Source organism: Tachypleus tridentatus, chromosome 9 (genome assembly GCF_004210375.1).
Source record: "Tachypleus tridentatus isolate NWPU-2018 chromosome 9, ASM421037v1, whole genome shotgun sequence".
NCBI lineage: Eukaryota > Metazoa > Arthropoda > Merostomata > Xiphosura > Limulidae > Tachypleus > Tachypleus tridentatus.
The window spans coordinates 77,554,616-77,574,993 of record NC_134833.1 but is presented as its reverse complement, the minus strand read 5'-3'; the positions used below and the strand labels follow the sequence as shown (position 1 = coordinate 77,574,993).

General features: G+C 33.0%; 1 protein-coding gene across 5 annotated transcripts in view; it reads left to right on the top strand.

Moving 5' to 3' along the window:
• The window catches only part of LOC143225546 (peripheral plasma membrane protein CASK-like), a 240,825-nt gene that overhangs the window by 196,924 nt on the left and 23,523 nt on the right, over positions 1–20,378 (top strand). For all 5 annotated transcript variants that reach the window (XM_076455194.1, XM_076455196.1, XM_076455199.1 and 2 more), the window contains 2 exons: positions 72–149; positions 808–894. In XM_076455194.1, coding sequence (XP_076311309.1) covers positions 72–149; positions 808–894 — 165 coding nt within the window. The remainder of the gene's footprint in view (positions 1–71; positions 150–807; positions 895–20,378) is intronic.

Here is a 20,378-nt window from a genome sequence, read left to right as displayed (position 1 = left end):
AATAATATAAATTTAATAGTAATTAAAAAGTAAAGTGTTTATATGATAACCGTTTTGTTTTGTTGTTTCAGTTATATGACCGAATAAATACCAGATCTTACAGTCCAATCAGGTGTCCACCTTCAGATGCTCTGAACAGAGTGAAGGAGGTAAGCAATAGCTTCTATATATACATTTTTCAGTGTTATTCATCTTTTTTTTTGTTAGCGTTGGTAAAAGTGACAGTGTTTAGATTAATATCAAATATTAAATGAAATATAAAACATAACTGCTTGTGTTGACCAACAAATACCATGACCATCTGGGATTTTTTTTAATATGATTATCACTATCAATTGAAGAAAATCCCAGCCTTAATTATAGTTAATTGATTTGAAACTTTTAGTCAGAATGTGGGTATTTCCTGCTAGCAGTTAGAATGAGTAGTAATTCAAATGATATCAATATATGTGATTGCAGTGAGTAGGTATTTAATAAAAGATATCAATGCGTCATCAGTGCTTGAAATAAGAAAGTTTTCTAATAATATCAGTGCTCATAATTTTGGGTTTTAATAGTTGTTTTGTTTCAGCATTGTATGTTAGGTTGACCTTACATGTCAGTTTTTGTTTGTTACATCAGAGAGGTAAGACAGTAAAAAAAATTTTTTTACAGTTTTTACACATCACACCATTTAAGTGAAGCTACAAAGTTTATGCAGTGCATCACTATTTTTTATGAAATATATTTCGTTTCTTTCGAACTTTGTGCATGAAACATTGTATTGTATTCCTTTTTTTATTTATTCCATATTGTTTTTATCCATAGGTGTTAGAATGTCTGAATCAATACTCAAACAAAATGAGACCTGAAGTTGAAGAACTACAGTCCATATTATGTAATAATCATTTTAGGGTGAGTTGTTTAATTTATATTACCTTCTGATTAATTTCCTCCATGTTTTGTGTCACTTATTTGTTTTAAAAAGGTTCTTCACCTTTTATAAATCTCTTTAATCAGTGAGATAAAAACACCTAATATGTTTTTTAAATATAAATTATTGTTATAAACATTGGTGATTCATTGTTTCTTGTATATCTTCTAAAAAGGTAAATTAAACAAACATTAACAATAAATATCACTTTTGCCTTTAATTTTTGTTAAATGTTATATCTGATATTACAACAAATGGGATGATAAATGTAAAAATATTCGTTGTTTTAATTTTTCCCATATATAATTAGTTCCTAGAAGTTAGAAAATATAAAGTTATTCTTACTTAGTAAAAAAATGAAATAGAAGTATCAGATTTTGTTAAATTGGAGATTTTTACTGCCTTTTCTGTATAATATCACAACATAGCTATAAGTTTGAATGTTTTCTTCTTATAAATTTAATGGAGAAGTGAAAATAATTAGTTTTCTTATATGAACTAAATCACAACTGATTACTTTGTTGGTACTTTATTTTTGTTTGTTTAGATTTATTCCAAATAAACAAGCAATTACAGTAGAACATTTATTTTGGTCTCACGAAAAAAGAATTTTGTATAACAACCGCAAACATATTTTAGTCTTTTGGACAGTTACTGTGTTTTGAAGTTTCTTGTGCTCTGAATTTGAACTCATTTTTATTGTTTTCTTGTGAAAGTTCAGTATTTTCTTCTTTACTCTTAACATTGAAACTAAGTTACAACTTCAAAGACGAAAATATTTTGAATACTGGGATTATATAGAGTAAAACTCACTGTTTCAGAACATACAGCATTGTTATGCTATTATTTACCAACAATAAGTTTTGTTGTAGAATATGATAAAACAATAAATACAGGTAATATAATATAATGCTTAATGCTCTTGAATCTTACATTCAGTAAATAATTCAAACCTAAAAACATTTAAAAACAACTTATTCATGGATTTCTTACCAATTACTATTCAAACTAACAATACTGAGTGTGTATATGACGATGACCGAAGAAGGTTGAAACGTTGTTCACTCCTCTAGGTAAAAAATTTTCTCAACCCAAACAAGCTGTTTTTACATATATATTTTTCTACAAGTGGGTTTTATCGACATCACTGATTAATACTGAGTGTGTGTTTTCTCTATATTAATTGTTCATTTAACATATTTTGCATCTCCAGAAAATTCAATTTTCTTTCCCAATAATGAAAATGAGTTTACAATTACAGAAATGCTAACAATTTTCAAAAATGGTTACAGCTTTCACTATAAAATTTGCACAAATCATAACACCAGAAATGAAGTGTACATCTCCAAAGCTTTTCTACTAACAGATCCAGTTTATTTATACAGGAATTGCAAAGTGTTTTGAATATATTTTTTATTGTAAAATTAAAATCTTGGTAATTATTAAACTCAGCATTTCTACTCCAGTGATTTTCTAATGGTGAAAGCTAATGTATAGGCATATGATTTAAATTCAATGGAACTTCCCCTCAGGTTTGTAGTTGTGTATCAGTTTTTAGTTTTTTAGTTCAAACCTATTATTGAACCAATGTATAGTGTAATGTTTGTTGTTTCCTCCTGCTCATAAACTTCCTAAACATTTCAGAGGTTTATTTATTTCCATGCATAGACTCTTTTCACATATGATTATTATTCCATTTGCCCTTTAGTGTGAATTTATATGGTTTTTGCATTTAATTATGGTGCTTATAGCAGTGGTTAAAAACAAACTGTTGACTTTAGAATGATAGTTTGGACTGTCGTTTACTCTCTGCAAGTTACCTATATTTGAAGGATACCTAGCATTAATACTGCTAATTTCTCATTCAGCAGAAAAGGCTTGTTCTTGAATATTGCTTTGTCACAGGGGTTGAATTTCCCCAAATTAATTTAGCACAATAACGTATGAAAAGCCCATTAATTCAAGGAGGTCTTGTATTTTCTCTCTCGTAAAAATTTTTTAACTTGTATGTTAATATTAGTTTACCCTCTTTCTGAAAGATATAGATGAAATTTTATTGGTTTTTGTGTAACTTGATATATTATTACACATAGTTCTGTTTTGTTTTAATTCTACTTTTAATTGCGCGAGCGTGTGTGTATGTATATATAGTTTTGTTAATGGGGGTGATGAATTAATCAGCTATGAGTCATTTTTCTTCTGTGTTCTTAACCAGCGCCATCTGTTTTGCAATAGATAAAACAATCTACAGGTTATAAAGCTGGATGTCAAATACAGATTAGCGTGAAAACTTAAAATTATGTAAAAAAAAGTTATTTCTTAGATACTTTTACAAGCAATGGAAATACAGTTAGTTGAGTTTTATGAAATTTATGTATAGTACAGGGATTTGTTTTTTTTATTAATTCATAAATTTACTGCTATTATGGATAAGTGATTATAAAAATACAAAAACAACTATACACAATAATTATACATATGTTAAACCAAACATAGAGTAATTAGAATAAACATGATTGAAAATTTTTATTTTAAATAACTTAGTACTGGGAATTAACCAATTAGTTAATGGAATTATATTTAGAATAATTGGAGCAAAATAATAAAAGTACTTGGAGTCAGAAGGGAATTATTTCGAGGACTTGTGTAGCTCCCTACTCCCCAAAAGAAATATAAGCTCTAGAGGGAGTTAACAAGTTCATATCAGGATTAAATATTGCAATACAAATGAATTGTCAAACACAGGCATGATAAATTGTTAAAACTTCACCCACTTTAAATTTGTAAGCTACAGATGCACCATATGGAAGACCAATCATTGGTCTCAACGCTCTCATTTGTAATAACCAGATTAGTTTTAATGCTTAGAAATGTATACTGTCTATACATTTATATAATAAGTTAGTTGACTATAGTCTATACATTTATATAATAAGTTAGTTGAGTATAAAAGATAGAGTAGTAAATTTAATAAAATGCTCAAAGGGGAAACACTTTCTTACACTATTTCTTAATATATACTATTCTAAATTAATTTATAAGTTATTTTGATTTGTTTATCCCATTTAAAGTTATTCTAAATAATAATTCTAATAATCCTTATTGAATAAACCTTGGATAAAGCATTTCCATTCACTTTCAAATCAGCATTAACCTGATCCCTCACAATAAGCATATAGTGTGACTTATGAATATATAAAACAAGGCAACTTTCAATAAGTCAAACGTCAATTTGTCATTTGTTGTTTTGGCAGGTTATCTTGTTACACATTTTAAAGCAATTTCAACATTTTTAATGATTATTTTACTATGCGAGGTGTCATTCTGACTAATGTTAACTGTCAAGGTAAATCAATAGTTCAATCTATTTATGTTGGAATTACAACAGCAACTGAAGTTTGTACAGCAAATGATGGACTTCAAGTTACAAAGATCTTACCTATGTACAAGGATGGTGATCCAGATTATGTGGAAAATTATTGGCTGATATTTATTTTATCTGTATTTGCATGTGTTGTTGAATAAATATCAGCCAATAATTTTCCACATAATCTGGATCACCATCCTTGTACATAGGTAAGATCTTTGTAACTTGAAGTCCATCATTTGCTGTACAAACTTCGGTCGCTGTTGTAATTCCAACATAAATAGATTGAACTATTGATTTATCTTGACAGTTAACATTAGTCAGAATGACACCTCGCATAGTAAAATAATCATTAAAAATGTTGAAATTGCTTTAAAATGTGTAACAAGATAACCTGCCTTATTATAAATTTGTGATATTTTGTCTTTACTTTTTTATTCCTATCTAGTGCTTTATTGATAGTTCACTATGTGATGTGAGATTCCTCATTTTCAAAATATTTGGTGTTATGGTCATATAGGAGATGCTGAATAAGTTATATTAAGTTTCAAATATTTATTTTAGATATAATTATTACCTGTTTGTTTAAAACAACGATAAAATATTTGTTTTATTTTAATTTTACATAATAATAGCATGGAGACCTTGCATTATTTAATTTTACAACTTCAATAATTAAAAAAAAGATGAATTATACAAGATACGATATTTTTTTTAAATCGGGAGAAAGCTTTAATGACATTGAACTTTTCATTTATAAAATGGTTCCAGCTAATATAACTTAAAGTAGAAATGAAATTATTCAGAGTGTCAGTATTAACAGGCCTTCCTTTTTTTAATGTCTATAAATTTAGATGGAAATGACAAGAAAATAAACCATTACTCTTAACAAAACATTCGAAATCTTTTGTTGTAATACCTAGTGCACAATGGCCAATAAATAATCTTATTACTACTGTGTTTATGATTTAGTAAGATCGACCGTGTTTTTAAACAAAAATCAATTAGTGGTTGTACAATCACTAATATCTATTTGTATTTAATATTTGCCTATAGTTACCGAATTTAGTTTCAGAAAACCACTGTTATCATACTTTTAGTCACGACAGAAAAAAAAAAAAAAACCTACTTTCGTAACTCTAAAATCTGCGAAAGTTTTATGTATGCCGATAGATGTCGTCCTGGACCTTTATTATTATTATTCAATGCTTGTCGAACTTGCAAAATGTACAGTCTTTTGGAGAAGTGTAAAAGGTTGGTAAACATTATTGTGGCTGAAAAGGCTTACAGGAGAACTGATTTTCTGTTTTAAAATATTGCTATTTGTAATCAGTTTTTGGAAATAATTTAAAAATCTAAAATAAAGATGCAAATCAAAGTTAATGCTTTTCAAAGATAACAGACTCTACTGGTTTCAGTAAAATATTAATAACAGAACATCAGGTGGCAACATTTCAGAAAGTAGTATGCCTCAGACAGGAAAAAGTTATTGGTATTCTCAGTTTCATATTGTGTAAACATTATATATTCTGGTTTTGAACATAATTTAGACCGTTTATTTCTCAACTAAGCAGAGTTATTCGTCTTGATGTCACATGTTCAAATGAGGAAATGATGAATCAATTTCGATAAAATTTGGTGTAAGGCCTCAACTGAAACCTCCAAAGATCATATTTAAATGAATGAACAATCGAACGAATGGTTTGACTTTGGCAGATCTTCCAATGTTTTGTACTTAAAGCTGAAGTCAAATGTAAGTAATATGTGATGCTTTACGTTGCACGGGTTACATGGGAGAATGTATTTTGTGATATATCTCATAAAAGGAAGGTTGCGCTTTACTCTTCCCTCTTACAATATCACTTTTGCAGCCCAACATTATCTGGTAACTTTGCTGTTAAAAATGTAATCACCAGCTTTCGTTTTTTTTGTGTTTCATTGTTGTATAAATAGTGCATCAGTTAGAAACAAAATCAGTTTGTGACGAAAGACTACTGAAACATAATCACTGTTGTCCGTTTTATTGAAATTCTTTCTATAAAGTTTAACTATGTGAGGGAGTGTCGCGCAATTTTACCTTTGGTCCATCATGAAAACACTTCCTAAATCATTATTTGATTTTAAATGGTGCACAAGCAGCGTTTAAGCCTTTTTTTTACTTGGGGATTAGTGAAAATTGATATTTCCAACTTGGGCTGGTTAACTCAAAAGGACATTTCCTAAATTTAGGTTTAGTCGAGTAAAATGAAATATATGGCTAAAACGCAAAAAGAAACAACAACAATCAACAAACATAAATAATTCAAAAGTGGAGGAAGTAATTTTGGATTGATTAGCATAAGATATACTCAATTGTTTCCATTTAATTATAGCACAAGTATTAAACTTTTAGAAGAGCAGTTTATTGTAGGTTCGTATACGTAACTGTGTACGAATCATTCGATTGTTGCGAATTCGCACTTTTTATATTATTGCGTCGTGAAAGTAAAACCCTCTAAATTGTTTATATTTTTAAATATTCTTAGATCATAATATCTCGTAGTATACAGAATGTTCTAAGCCTTGGTAAGCTTATAAATACGCGTACAAAATGTAGTTCGAATAAGATATAGTTAGAATAGACAGTTTTAGATTCCGTGAATAAAGAGCGTATAGTGGCGATTTCTAAAATGAAATTATTACAGATTTTGTCGTGATAACAGAATACAGAATAAATAACTTGTCTTGTCAATTGTATTCTAAAATAATAGAACCAACCTGTATGGACTTTGACCACAATATACAATTAGTTAAACCTCTAGATACAGTTGTGGGAAACAACAGTGTAACTTCAGTGAAATTATCGTAACAACAGATTATATTAATTGTGTGTTATAAAGTAACTGAACCAGCCTGTGTGGGCTTTGATAAAAAATAAAAGTATTTAAAGCTATGGATACAACTATGGGAATTAACTGTGTGATGAACATTTGTATATACGTTTGATTTGTTTTACTTTATTATTGTTACCCGCTGGAACAGCAGTAAGTTTTCGGATTTACAACGCTAAAATGAGAGATTCTATTCCCCTTGGCGGATATAGCAGATATCCCGAAGTAGATTTGCTATAAGAAAAAATATACGCTCTTTATTATTTTAAAAGAAGTGGATTATGTGTTTGTTTATTGTTGCAATTTATCGCCAATAAGTCACAGATGCCTACTGTAAAGAATCCTTCCCATTCATACATAAAAACTTCACAGTCGGGCAACTCAGGATATTGTAAAAAAACATTTTGTCTCACTGGGAAGTGTTTGAAAAACAGGTGCTCTGATATTGAAAGTATTCATCATTTGAAATCACTGCTTTGAAATTGACAAAAATATGTTCTCATTGCAGTTGCAGACAACACATGCAACTTATTACGTACTGTCATAATGATCCATACACATTATCGTTTTACCTAGAAACAATTTTTACGTTTCAAAAGCCGTAGAGTTATTTTCACAAAATGTTGATCTGGCTACTTCCCGGTTCTTCGGGCCTGCTCTGGCGTACATACAGTTTCTGCGTCTTATTACTTCAACAACAAAATATATCATTTAAAACAATGACCGAAATTACGCATGCTCTAGACAGTAAAGATATAATAAAGCAGAGATTTTAAGGCTTACTTTTAGTTAGTTTGTTTGTTTTAGAATTTCGCGCGAAGCTACACTAGGGCTATGTGCGCTACTTATAAGCAAAGTTTTGAAGATTTCTCTTATTTCATAAGTAAGTCACTGTTGTTTTTGAACCTTCATTGGCTGTTACACATTACACATATTGATATCTGGTGACTTTGTACAACGAAAATATTGATTTTTTTTCATTTTATTATGTATAGGGCATCGAGTCGGTGGTTAGCATATCTGTAGTGAATTGTGACAAATATCCGCCCACCTTCAGATAATGTAATCTTACGTCAAAGACGTAGGTTCTGAAAGGTTTAGTTGTATCTAAGGCTCATGAATGTCTCATTTGGCTACGTCTTTATGTAGCTCTTATTGATTTGGTCACAAGCTGCCATAACCAGCTTCGTTAATCATTGTCACAGACGACTCCTGGTGATAAGACGGCAAATGTTCATATGGAAAAAAATCAAAGCCATAAACGTTGTTAAGAACTAGTTTTTAGTGTCATGCTCGTTAAATAGTCAGTTACCATCGTCGACATGCTGTTCATGTGCCAAAATACAAGTATGATAAAAAGATAGATGATTAGGTAACTAGTTGTATTAGTAGGTAGGTAAATAAAGTTTCATGAGACAATATCTTGGTATTTTGCATGTTACACGAGACGAAAATTTAAAAGCCTTTTCGCTAGATTATGCTAATTAGTACGTTATCAATTAGATATAACGTTTTAAACAAGAGATGTGTTCGAATATATTTTTATGCAACGAATACAGTACATGATAAATGTATTTTTATTCGCAGTAAACAGTGAGGTTATGCACATGTTTTTACGTAGCCTACTTTTACGTATGAAAGCTACAACAACATTACTTAGATTGTTTACCGCACGAATAATGAGTAACCTTTGTGTCCTCATCACGCCTACATTTCCAGTAAGGAAAGGTAAAGATGGTTTGGTTTACAGGTAATCATTGTTTATGCTATTTCACCTGATCTTAATACAATAGTCTAACTACGATAAACAAACCTGATCACTTGGGTACAGATGATTAACCTGTAGAGTTATTTACTATCATCATCAGTCACTGAATATCCTGGAGTATTAATACTTCATTTCATCATACAACATTCTTTCAGCAACAGATTACAACAGATTACTTAGGCAACTTAATTAATCAAGAAACTCGTGCCCGAGTTCGGTAAGTTCTGTATGAAACTGAAATTTTAAGGTAATTCACTAGACCACAATAATGGGAGATTCGAAATTATTTTTTGTAATAAACATAAATAAGTTCGATTTGACCGCATGTGAAAGCTTTCAGTAACAGAAATTTATTATTTGATATGCATATTAGAGCTATGGCTGGACGAACTGAAAACCTAAACAAGAAACAACGGGAGATTTCGTAATATTTGTTATGCCAGCCACAACTTCTACTGGACTGGGGGTTGGCGCATTTAGCGTAGTTACTTTGCGCCATAAAACGCCAAACCCATCCATCCATCCGGAAGTGAAAGGGACAAGTACAAAGTGTTCGATAAGCTCATTATTTGACAAACTAACAGCTAATCCTGCATGCTGTTCAGATGTATGTAGAATAGACGAGACTGTGGCTAAGTTTACGACTACGTGTAACAGTACATAAACGTTGTCTTGGTGCAGTACAGGGTCAGCCACATTAGTCTAGAACAGTGCTACTCAACCAGGGGATAAAAATTACTTTAAGAAGTTATAGGGCGGCTTTTGGGCATAGTGATACACATCAGCTCAGTTCAAACAAATGTTGATGGCCTCACTGTGAGGTTCATGACAATGTTGAAAATTAACTAGGGATGCATCACTGTAAAAGGTCGAGAACCACTGATATATAACTTGTAGCTTAAGTGCAGAAACCTAAAATTTATTGGTATAGAAAGGATTAGATTGTGAAGTCAGTAGTCGAATGTGGATAAAATATAGTTACTTTGTTCGTACAGACAAAAAACAAACAAACAGAATTGCGATATTTTTCAATATCTTACTGCAGTCACTGGCGTTGCTGAGAATAAAATAATTCAGTTTTACCTTATGTCTTCAAGTAATGTAACTGTTAGTGCCAGGATGTATATTTTGAATTATTTTACATACTGTACTATGTTTCTCATATAACAAAATATAGTTGTATAACTTTCAATAAAGTATTCGAAGTTTCAACGGACTGTGCTGACGTTACAATGCCCAAGATGAAAGTATAACGATTACACTGCACAACAAAGTTTTTGTTTCTTGAACACTGTTGGGTGTTCCTTATAGATTTTTGACTGTTGATCATGAAAATCACATACAAATTTGCCCATCACGTACCGTTTCACGAAATCTTCAGTTTTGTCATGTTTTTTCTTATATTTGTGTCCAAAAAATTTCGTTTCTGTAAGAACAATGTTTTGTGCAGTTTGGGCATGTCCAGGCATGAAATCAGGCCAGGTTGGAAGCTGTTCTGTGGAAGTATGCAGCCCGGACATGCCTGGGCAGGTCGGAGCCAGCTTGACACTGTCTCAGCAGGCTATAAAAGTGGCTTGCATACACAGATGCTGCTCATTGGATTAATATAGACCTTATAGTGTGTGCGTATTGTTTCAGAATATACCTCAGTAGCACTGTAACAAGTAAGTTAGATGTTATAGACGTTTTACAGGACGATTAGTGTCAGTCAGTATGTCTCGTCAGTGTCATAACAACTGCGATACATTCTGCTATATTTGTGGTGAGCATACGCTTGTTCATCAGAGACGCTCAATGACTGCTCTTGTGAAGAAAGCGTATCATCTGTACTTTGGCTGTAAAATTGGTGATCAAGACCAGGAATGGGCGCCTCATATTTGTTGTGCGACATGTGCTGTCTGTCTAAGAGTTTGGCTCAGAGGCACTCGAAAAACAATGCCATTTGCTGTCTCGATGATATGGCGAGAACAGAAAGACCATGTGACGGACTGTTACTTCTGTTTGACTAATGTGTCTGGTTTCTCTGCCAAAAACAAGAAGTCAATTGAATACCCTAATCTGCCTTCAGCAATGAGATCCGTGCTATACTACGACAGTCTTCCAATTCCGAAACCACCAGAGGAATGGACCTTAGACGAACCAAATGAAGAAACTACAATGCAGGGAAGTGGCAGTGACATTGATCCGGATTTTGAACCGTGCTCCTCAGGCGATCCACATCTCATAACACAGTCAGAATTAAACGATATGATCAGAGATTTGGGTCTGTCAACAGCAAAAGCCGAATTGCTGGGTTCCAGACTGCAAGAATGGTGTTTGCTGTCACCAGGAACGAAAATTTCTGTTTTTCGAAGCCGTCAAGATGATATAACCAAATTCTTTGCACAAGCTGACAGTCTCTGTTTCTGTGTTGACATCAAAGGATTTTTCTCTGCTTCGGGTTGTGACCATGACTCACAAGAGTGGTGTCTCTTTATTGATTCATCAATGTTATGCCTTAAAGCTGTTCTGTTACACAGTGATAACGTTCACTTTTCAATACCTGTTTGCTATGCAGCACAAATGAAAGAAACCTACGAGAAAATGGAAATGTTGCTGAAGCACACCCAGTACAGCAAGTACAACTGGAATATCTGTGGAGATCTGAAAGTCGTTTCTCTGTTAGTGGGACTGCAGCTCGGCTATACAAAGTACTGTTGTTTCATCTGTGAATGGGACAGTCGTGTCAAAGAGTCACATTATTATAGACAGAGCTGGCCACTCCGTAAAATCTTAGTTCCAGGACAGAAAAATGTGGCGCATGAACCGCTTGTCGACCCGGCAAAGATTTTTTTGCGTCCTCTTCACATAAAATTGGGACTTATGAAGAATTTCGTGAAAGCAATGAACAAAGAAGGCGAAGGTTTTCGTTATTTAAGACAAATGTTACCAAGAATAACTGAGGCCAAGATCAAATAGGGCACTTTTGTTGGTCCTCAGATCAGACATGTTATGAGTGACAAGCGGTTCAAAGATCTGTTAGTTGGGCCTGAAACGATTGCCTGGAAAGCCTTCAAAGACGTTGTTGACAATTTTCTTAGCAATTACAGAGCTCCACATTACATTCAGCTGGTAGACAAACTTCTCAAAGCATACAAAACAATGAAGTGTAACATGTCACTCAAGATTCATTTCCGGAGCAAAACACTTAATTATGTTGAACTTAATAGCGTATTAGAAACATAAACGCAATTAAATACGTTATTGCTGGTAAACCGTTAACTGTCTATTTCTCAAGAGTTCCTACATGATGAAGCAAAACCAAAACTATATTTGTGCATACCCTCCAGGTACCTGTCACAATCAGTAAAAACTTTTCAGGAAGCAAAACTTTTCAAAAAAATTGTTGTGTGGTATTATTTAATTGAACTTTAATAAAGTTAACTGAATAATCAGAATATTTTGCCTCAGTGTACTCTGGTTAAACTTTCGGTTATTCATTTTGTTTCATTTCCGCATTTATAAATAACTCTCAGTACCAGGCTTATTTTTAGGCACAGAATTTAAAAAATATATTTCTTTACTTTGGCACATAAAATGTGTCGATGAGAGCAAAAGAGGAGGGAAAGTTTGTTTTGGAAGGTATTGTAGATATCAGAAACGTATCGCTAAGATAGTCTAGTCTATCAAGCTATGTTGTGTTCATATGCGCTATACATAATACCAATCTTGAATCGCATCCTTCCCAAGTGGACTCGCTGGCTTTTATGATCTTCTCAATAGCTGGCTACTTCACGTAAGGAAAGAATTTCTGAAGCGTTTGATGGTCACTGCTTATCTGTTAACTACTTACTGTTCTTGGTGGGTGGAAAGACTTATTTTCATCTTATAAATACCTATGAGGTTAAACTGAAGACTTGATGACATAATTTAACATTAAAGTATCGGCATAGTGTAAATCTTTAGAACTACACCGTCAAGAACAACGTTGGTACGTGTTTGTAAAACTTTTAAACATTTTCTGAAGTCTCCTCTTTTAGTCACTTTTGATTGCTTGAAAGTTTTTTATCTGTAATGATTCATTTTTCTAAAGTTCTAGTTGTTACTTGTTCAAAGTTGTTGTGATATATTTCTCTTGATCGCAGGTTAAAAGCTTATTTGTTCGAAGTTTTTGTTGCGTTTCTTTCAACCGAAAACTTGTTGGTTATTCATGTAGAATTTTGTTTTTTTCAACAGAATTCCTATTGATTACTTGTGTGTTCTTGTGCGTCTTTCAACGTAAGCCTTATCAATTACTTGTTGGGAGTTTTTACATTTGTTTAACATGAAACCTTACTAGATACTTGTTGGGAGTTTTTACATTTGTTTAAAATGAAACCTTACTGGTTACTTGTTGGGTGTTTGTTTGTTTTTTATATTCTTCTTCGTTGAAAGCTGTTGTTTTGTTAAATTTGCCATAATTGAGGTTGTTTTGTGTTGGAAAGATTTTGACATAACGAGTTATGACAGTCTTAAGAATTGTTTGAAAATTATTGGTGTATCTTACTCGTCTGTTCCAGCGTGGCCCTATGGTAGAATTAGAGTTGATGAGCTGGGTTCTAATCCATAATATACTACAATATATTCTTCGTAATTGAAGCTGCACATGTGTTATAAGAGGCTAATTCTGACTGGTTGCCTTTCCTATTTTTCTTGATTAAAGTGGTTAGTATTTTCATTGATTTCCAGTTTTATTCTTGGTTTACTCGCATCTTTGCGCGTGCTTTAGTATTGTGATAAAGAAATGTATAATTCACAAACTGGATGAATGACTTTGGTGATTTAGTCTATTGCTCCAAACATGTGTTTGTTACTGTTATCTGATTCATTTTGTGTCTTATGCTAATCTAATGAATGTTGTAGTATCATTGTTTATATGTAGCTTTCTTTTTGTTAAGTTCTTACTGCTTACTATAATTACAGTAAACGTCTGAATGTGGTACGTAGTTCGTTTGTGTTTTTGAAATTTGCGCAAAGCTACACGAGGATTAACTGCGCTGACCGTCCCTAATTTAGCAGTGTCAGACTAGAGGAAAGGCAGCTAGTCATCACCACCCACCACCAACTCTTGGGCTATTCTTTTACCAACGAATAGCAGGATTGATCAAACATTATGACGCCTTCACGGTTGAAAGGGCTAGCATGTTTGGTGTGACTGGGGTATGTAGTTTGCTTTGATATTAGAATGAAGAAAACGCAAACTTGTGTTAACGTAGTACGCATTCAGTTAAGTACTTTTTCATGTTGTAGTAAGAAAATGTAAGTACGCAAAAAAAAAGAACATTTCGGATAAAAAAAATTCCGTTTACTCCAAAATAGTCAAATTTAAGAATGTGAAATCATTTATTGTGTTTCATCATCGACTTTAAACTGGTATAACCTGGTTATTGTTCAGAAAGAGAAACTTCTGTAACCGGTTGAAACATTTATAGATCTATTTAGTAACAAGGTCTTTTGACATGTGTTTTGCTTCTCTCAACATTAGTAGGAAGGCTTGAAAAGCTCTTAGTGTTTTCAGAGGACTTGAGACATTTGTAGTGGATTTTATTTGAAGTTAGTTATTGTGTAAATGAAAGCAAATACTAGATGATCGTTGAAATATGAATGTTAATTTATAGTATTAACATTGGTGTTTTTTCTATAATGTAATATGCTATGTACGACGTCGAACTGTTTTCTATATAATGTCTGTACAGAATAAGAGAGTGCTTTGTGGCCGCGTGATAAAGAACGTGCGAGGGTGGGTGCGTGGGCGCGAGCACGTGCTTCTGACGTGGGATGATTGTACAAGTTCAGTGGGGAAACATTCTCTGAATAAAAGCGAACTATGAAAACTCAATTATATTTTAGTTTATAAAGGTTTTTTCTCATAACTACACTTCTGTTGTGCTTATGTAATATGTTATCCACAATCATCTAACTATAATGAATAGATAGCTTTTAATAGTAGACAACAACACTTCTGTTCGCCTTTCTGAATTTGTATCTCGTAAGTTCTAATTGAAGGAATAGGGCAGTATTTCTTCTCCTGATTAAGTTAACTGGACGTACGTTACTTTATATTTTTCTGGATAATTTAAATACTCTGTCTAGTTGCATGTTTTTTTATGTTGTTAATGTTACCCCAAACCTGTTTTTATGTACTTTTTGTTTATCTGCTTTTTTATCCTTTATAGCTGTATCAGGCTAATTTATAAAAGCGTAAATGAGGATGCCAGTATCACTTTTTTTTTCTGATGTTCTGTGAAGTAAGATAGACAGCATGCTGTGAAAAGGTATTTTGTAAAAAAAAAAAATATAAATTCATTGATATTTACTTATTGGTATTAGTTTAATTCTCCACATAAAAGAATGTTTAGGTTAATGGTATTTAGTGTGAGGTAAGGTCAATGTCATACGCCAAAGAAACCAGTACCATAGCAAACATGTGGAAAAGTTCAGCAGGAGTATCTGTTGGAGTCAGCTGGTTGATGTCAAAGTTTCATGTAAAGTTAACAAACTAAGGAATTCATAAAGAAAGAAGGAAGTTGTTACTTGATAGCAGCCATGTGATCCTGACTGAGCTTGTATATCTTGTTTTAGCTTAGCTGAAGTTGCTTCAGTCATAGCTGTACTTGCAAGGAAAAAAAACAAAACTATTCTGTTTGTGCTGCATGTATATTTATTTCCTGCATTACTTCTGAGAATAATTTAGATTGCAGTGGTGTACTTATTGAAATGCCAAACATGTCTATTTATTGATCAAGTTAAAGTTGTTGGCTGAAAGAAAATATCTTACGTTGTTTGTGAGAAGTGAGTTAAGTATCCTTTTTTCTGTTTTAAGTTTTTAAATTAAGAAAGTCATGTAGATTTTTTCATATATATAATATAATATATTTACAGTTGTCAGTGTATTTAATGGTGCATTGATTTCTGGCACATAACATTACTAAGTTAAAGCAATCAGTGTACAAACACCTATTTTTATGTAGTTTCGTATTCATTTGTCACATGTAGCTTGATTTTATAATGTTTATTTGTGGTTTGTTGGATCTTTATAAAAGGTGTTTGTCTAGTAGATGTTATTGTGCACACACATACACAAAGCACAGTCCATTTCATGGTAGTCGCTATACTTTTATGCAATATTTGCTTTATTAAGTTATTACGACCAGTGTGTTATATGTAATTGAAAATTTCAACTATATTTGTGAAGTCATTTGACTACAATGACATTTAACTTAAGGATAAATGAGGACTTTGAATGTTCTATCAATAGAGAAGTTACTTGGAGACACTTCACTTGTGAGAAGTATTCCATGACAAAGAGTCAACATTACCTGAGGAGAAACATACAGTTCTAGAATAATTTTACCTGTTGAAAGAGATTGGATTCCTACAGAGACAAACCACTTGATAGAGATATCAGAGTTCCCACATGAAAGCAAAAGTAATACCCTCTTGGATGAGCTATAATAATGTCTGGGTCTCTTAATGGGTTAGTTGACTTACCCATACATGAATGACATGAATACAAAGTAAAGTTCTCCTGGATCAGCTATAAGAACTTTTGGGTCAGTAGCTGCATGACACTTGTCACCAATGGCTATCTGTAGAGATGCCTTTTAAATAGTCTTCTAAATGGTTGATATTTGTGGGCAATTTGGTAGCTGAACTGTTCTTTTAAAAGTAGGAAATGACTTGATGATGGAAGGTATGGACAGTATGTTGTCAACAAAGATTAACACCTTGTTGAACTATCAAGATGTGCTAAGACCCATGGTGTAGACATTTAAAAGGACTAATAAGAGTGGTGATCTTTGAAGCAGACTAGTATTAGTGATGCTTTTAGCTGATTGCCAGCTTCCTTGCTTAATGATGCATCTGGTAGTTATTATAGCTATGGCCCACCTTATCTTTAGCTAGCACAGGCTCTATTCTGTTCAATCTTTGAATCTTCTGCCTGGTTTGGCGTGTCTTGTACACAAAAACTAAGCCTGGACTTCATTGCATGTTTTCCAAGCTTTATTAGCTTCATTGCCCCATCATTATGGAATGTTCCTTTAGCAGAAGTTGTTGCCTTGACATGACACTCAGTGGTGAAGAAATGTTTTAGGATATAACCACTGCAAAAGAGATTTGTAGCCTCGTATGGATTGCTAGATCATTTTATTCTACTGTCTTCAAGTCTTCATGAGCATTATATGAGATTGGTTGAGTCTGGTATACTTTTTACATGTATACCATTTACTAGTTCTATGTTTTATGGGCCAGTTTCCATATTTTTTTCCTGTTGTTAATCAGCTGATAGTGCACAAACTTTGTTGCTCCAACAGTCATTTGTCTGGTTATTTTTATTGTAGCATTGTTTATATGATATGCATTAACCATTTTTTTATTCAGATCTGCTGTTCCTAACCCTGTCTGCCTTAACAAGATGGGCAACTGACAGTATGTTAGTTTACTATTAAATTAGAGCTACCTATACTAAGTTATTTGCACCATAGCCAGTTGGATAAAGATACTCTCCTGGCATTGAGAATCCTACTTTGTTTAGAACTTTATGATAGTTAGTTCTGCTTATAACAGGTAACTAGACACCTCTGTTTTATATTTACCTGTTAAGAATATAGTGTAGCAAAGTGTCCTTTCAGTTTATGAGGAGGTGATGTACCTAATATGTGTAGCACCATCTGATACATCTTGTAGATCTAAATAGTGTTAGCTGTTGATCCCATGTTCCAAAGAGTCATCCACATCAAAGTTGCACACAACTAGGCTCCTGCTGGTTTAATGTTGAGACTGCTCTTAAGAATAGGTTAATTAGTTTCTGTCTCAAACTTGATGCCTTATACATGCCCTAAGCCCTAAAATTAAACCTAATCTAACTCTAATGTTAGATCTGTAATTAAGTACATAACAGTAATTCTATACTTAAAGTTTAACTTGCACGAACTATTATTGTAATTAAACTTAAAACACTAGGTATATAACTAACGTGCATTAAAACTGTATAATTGAACACAAATTTAATACTGTATGTAAGATAAGTGAAATATAAACTCTTTATTTAAAAGTAAGTCATAATAACTAGTACTAAACTTTCATTATAGGAATTTCTGCAACATACCTAAACTAATCACTTAGTGTCTTTGTATTTACACCTATGACTAAGCTTCTGAATTTTTCTTTCTTTTTTGTATTTTTTACTCTTTATTATCTTTCTTTTGGAAGATATTTGCAGTGTAAACTATCCTAATTAACTTGATATGATTCACTACCCTTCTTCAACCTTTACTGAATTTAAAATGGGTCTAATAAACTGTAAGTCTCATTGATAATTGTGAGAAAATTACAATCTCTAAACTCCCGTTATGATTTGTAGACCAACATAAAGGAATTGAAGTAAATTTTATCTTACTGCCCCTCTTTTTTTCAATAAAAAGTTCAGGTGAAGTTTATTACAGTATTTGTAGGGATGGCAATGTCATTCTGTGCCGTTAATATGTTACCTTTTCCTGAAGAAGAGAAAGGTAAAAGGTGATATGATTAAAGCTTGTGAGATTATCATAAGGGGAATAAAAGGCTTTTGATTTTTTTGTTTGTTGAATTATAAAACAACTGGAAAGGAGAAAAGAAATTTAAGACTTGTTAAAGAATGGTGAGGAGCCAGTCAGAGTTTTTTATTCTAACATATGTGATATTCAGATACACTGATGTCCAACAGGTAAGTTAGTAGTTTCTACAAGAACACATATTCCAAAAGTAAACTGCAGAAAATACTTTTGAAAAGCTATACACAAAAGAACATTTATTCACACATAGTGTAGTGTATTTTACCTTTGCTTGGCTTACAGCTTTTGCCTGTACTTTATTGGTTGTTGTGTTAGAGAGGAATTTTTTTCTTACAGTATCTGCACTGAACAAAGATAAAAATTCTAATGTGCAAATCAGACAAATTCCAGTGAGACAAAGAGTCCAAGTGGTGTATGTATACCATTTTCTCAAGCTACTTTCTGTAAGTGAGAAAGAGGAAAAAGACTCTAACTCATACCAATTTGTACAAGTGTTTGTGTCATCCTTTAACTTGGGCTTGCCTTTTAAGGAAGAGACACAGGATCAAAATATAATACAAGTTTCTAGATTTGGCCATATGTAATCTTTACTTAGTAAAAGGATTGCCATGTTTTCCAACTTTTGCCATTCGAGTAATGAGACTGTCATAACTACATACAGAACACTCACATAAAATTAAAACCTCTTAATATGTGAACTGTTTTTCATGATCTTATGCTGTTTTTCTTGACTTCGAGATGATGTTTCAGACTACTGAGCTGTCATCCAATTATAGTGCAGTTAGTGAAACAAAAACTGTCTATATAGATTTGTTTTACATTATTTAATTATTATGTGTTTTTTATACAAAATTATCAACCCTCAGGCGTGGATTGCTGTACATGGTGAGGGGACCTCCCAGAAAAGATTCTTTTTTTTCAGTTTATCTCCTCTGGGATCTAAACATCCACCTACGTATGTTTGCCATGCATTGCGACCTATGAAGGGGAGGAGAGGATTCTGGAGGCTGAAGGGTCCAACCCTAACACACCACTTTGGCTTTGAATTCCTGTAGATGGACAACCATGGGGTGGTCCTTTAGGGTCAATTGGCTGGTTCACTTTGGCTAGGATCAACCAAGTACCAGTGTTGGATGATCTCAACAGGTGTTGTGGACATTGTATCTGATGCTAGTATTTGGGTATAGTGCTCACAAATCTCTGGTATTGTTGCAGTGTCCTTGTTTGCCATTGTAGTGCATCTCCTTGCAGGGCTTCATGGTAGGTGGGGTCAGTAGGCACTGAAATGTAGCTTCTTTATTATGGATATCCCTCTTTCTGACAAAATAAATAAAAATTAAAAATTGAAAAACAGATTGGAAAATGACCACGCTTGGACAACACTGTCATACAGTCAATATTACAGCCAAATTCTGCACTTCAATTTCTGATTATCCATTCCTTATCTGAAAAATCCTTGGGACAGATGTCTCCATTTTTCATTCAGAAGGGATTAGAGGGACTTGCTGGCTCTCTAAAGTTAGTAAAGAAGTTGCACTCTGGAGACATTTTGATGGAAACATCTTCATTACAATATGCCAACTCCTCCTGAAATCCAAGGCCATTGGAGATATACCCATTTCAGGTTACTCCTCATGCAACACTGAATTCTCCCAGAGGAGTTATGGTTGAATGGGATTTAAAGTAACATTCCTGGGTTGGAAATCCTTGCTGGTTTCTCCAGCCAAGGCATTACTGTGGTGCACCAAATCTTCACTTGTAAAGATGGAATTAAAGACCCTACCAATTTTCTGGTATTAATGTTTACATCACCACGTTCTCCTGTTACAGTCAAAGCAGGTTATATGAACTGCAAGGTACAGCCTTACATTCCTAACCCAATCAGATG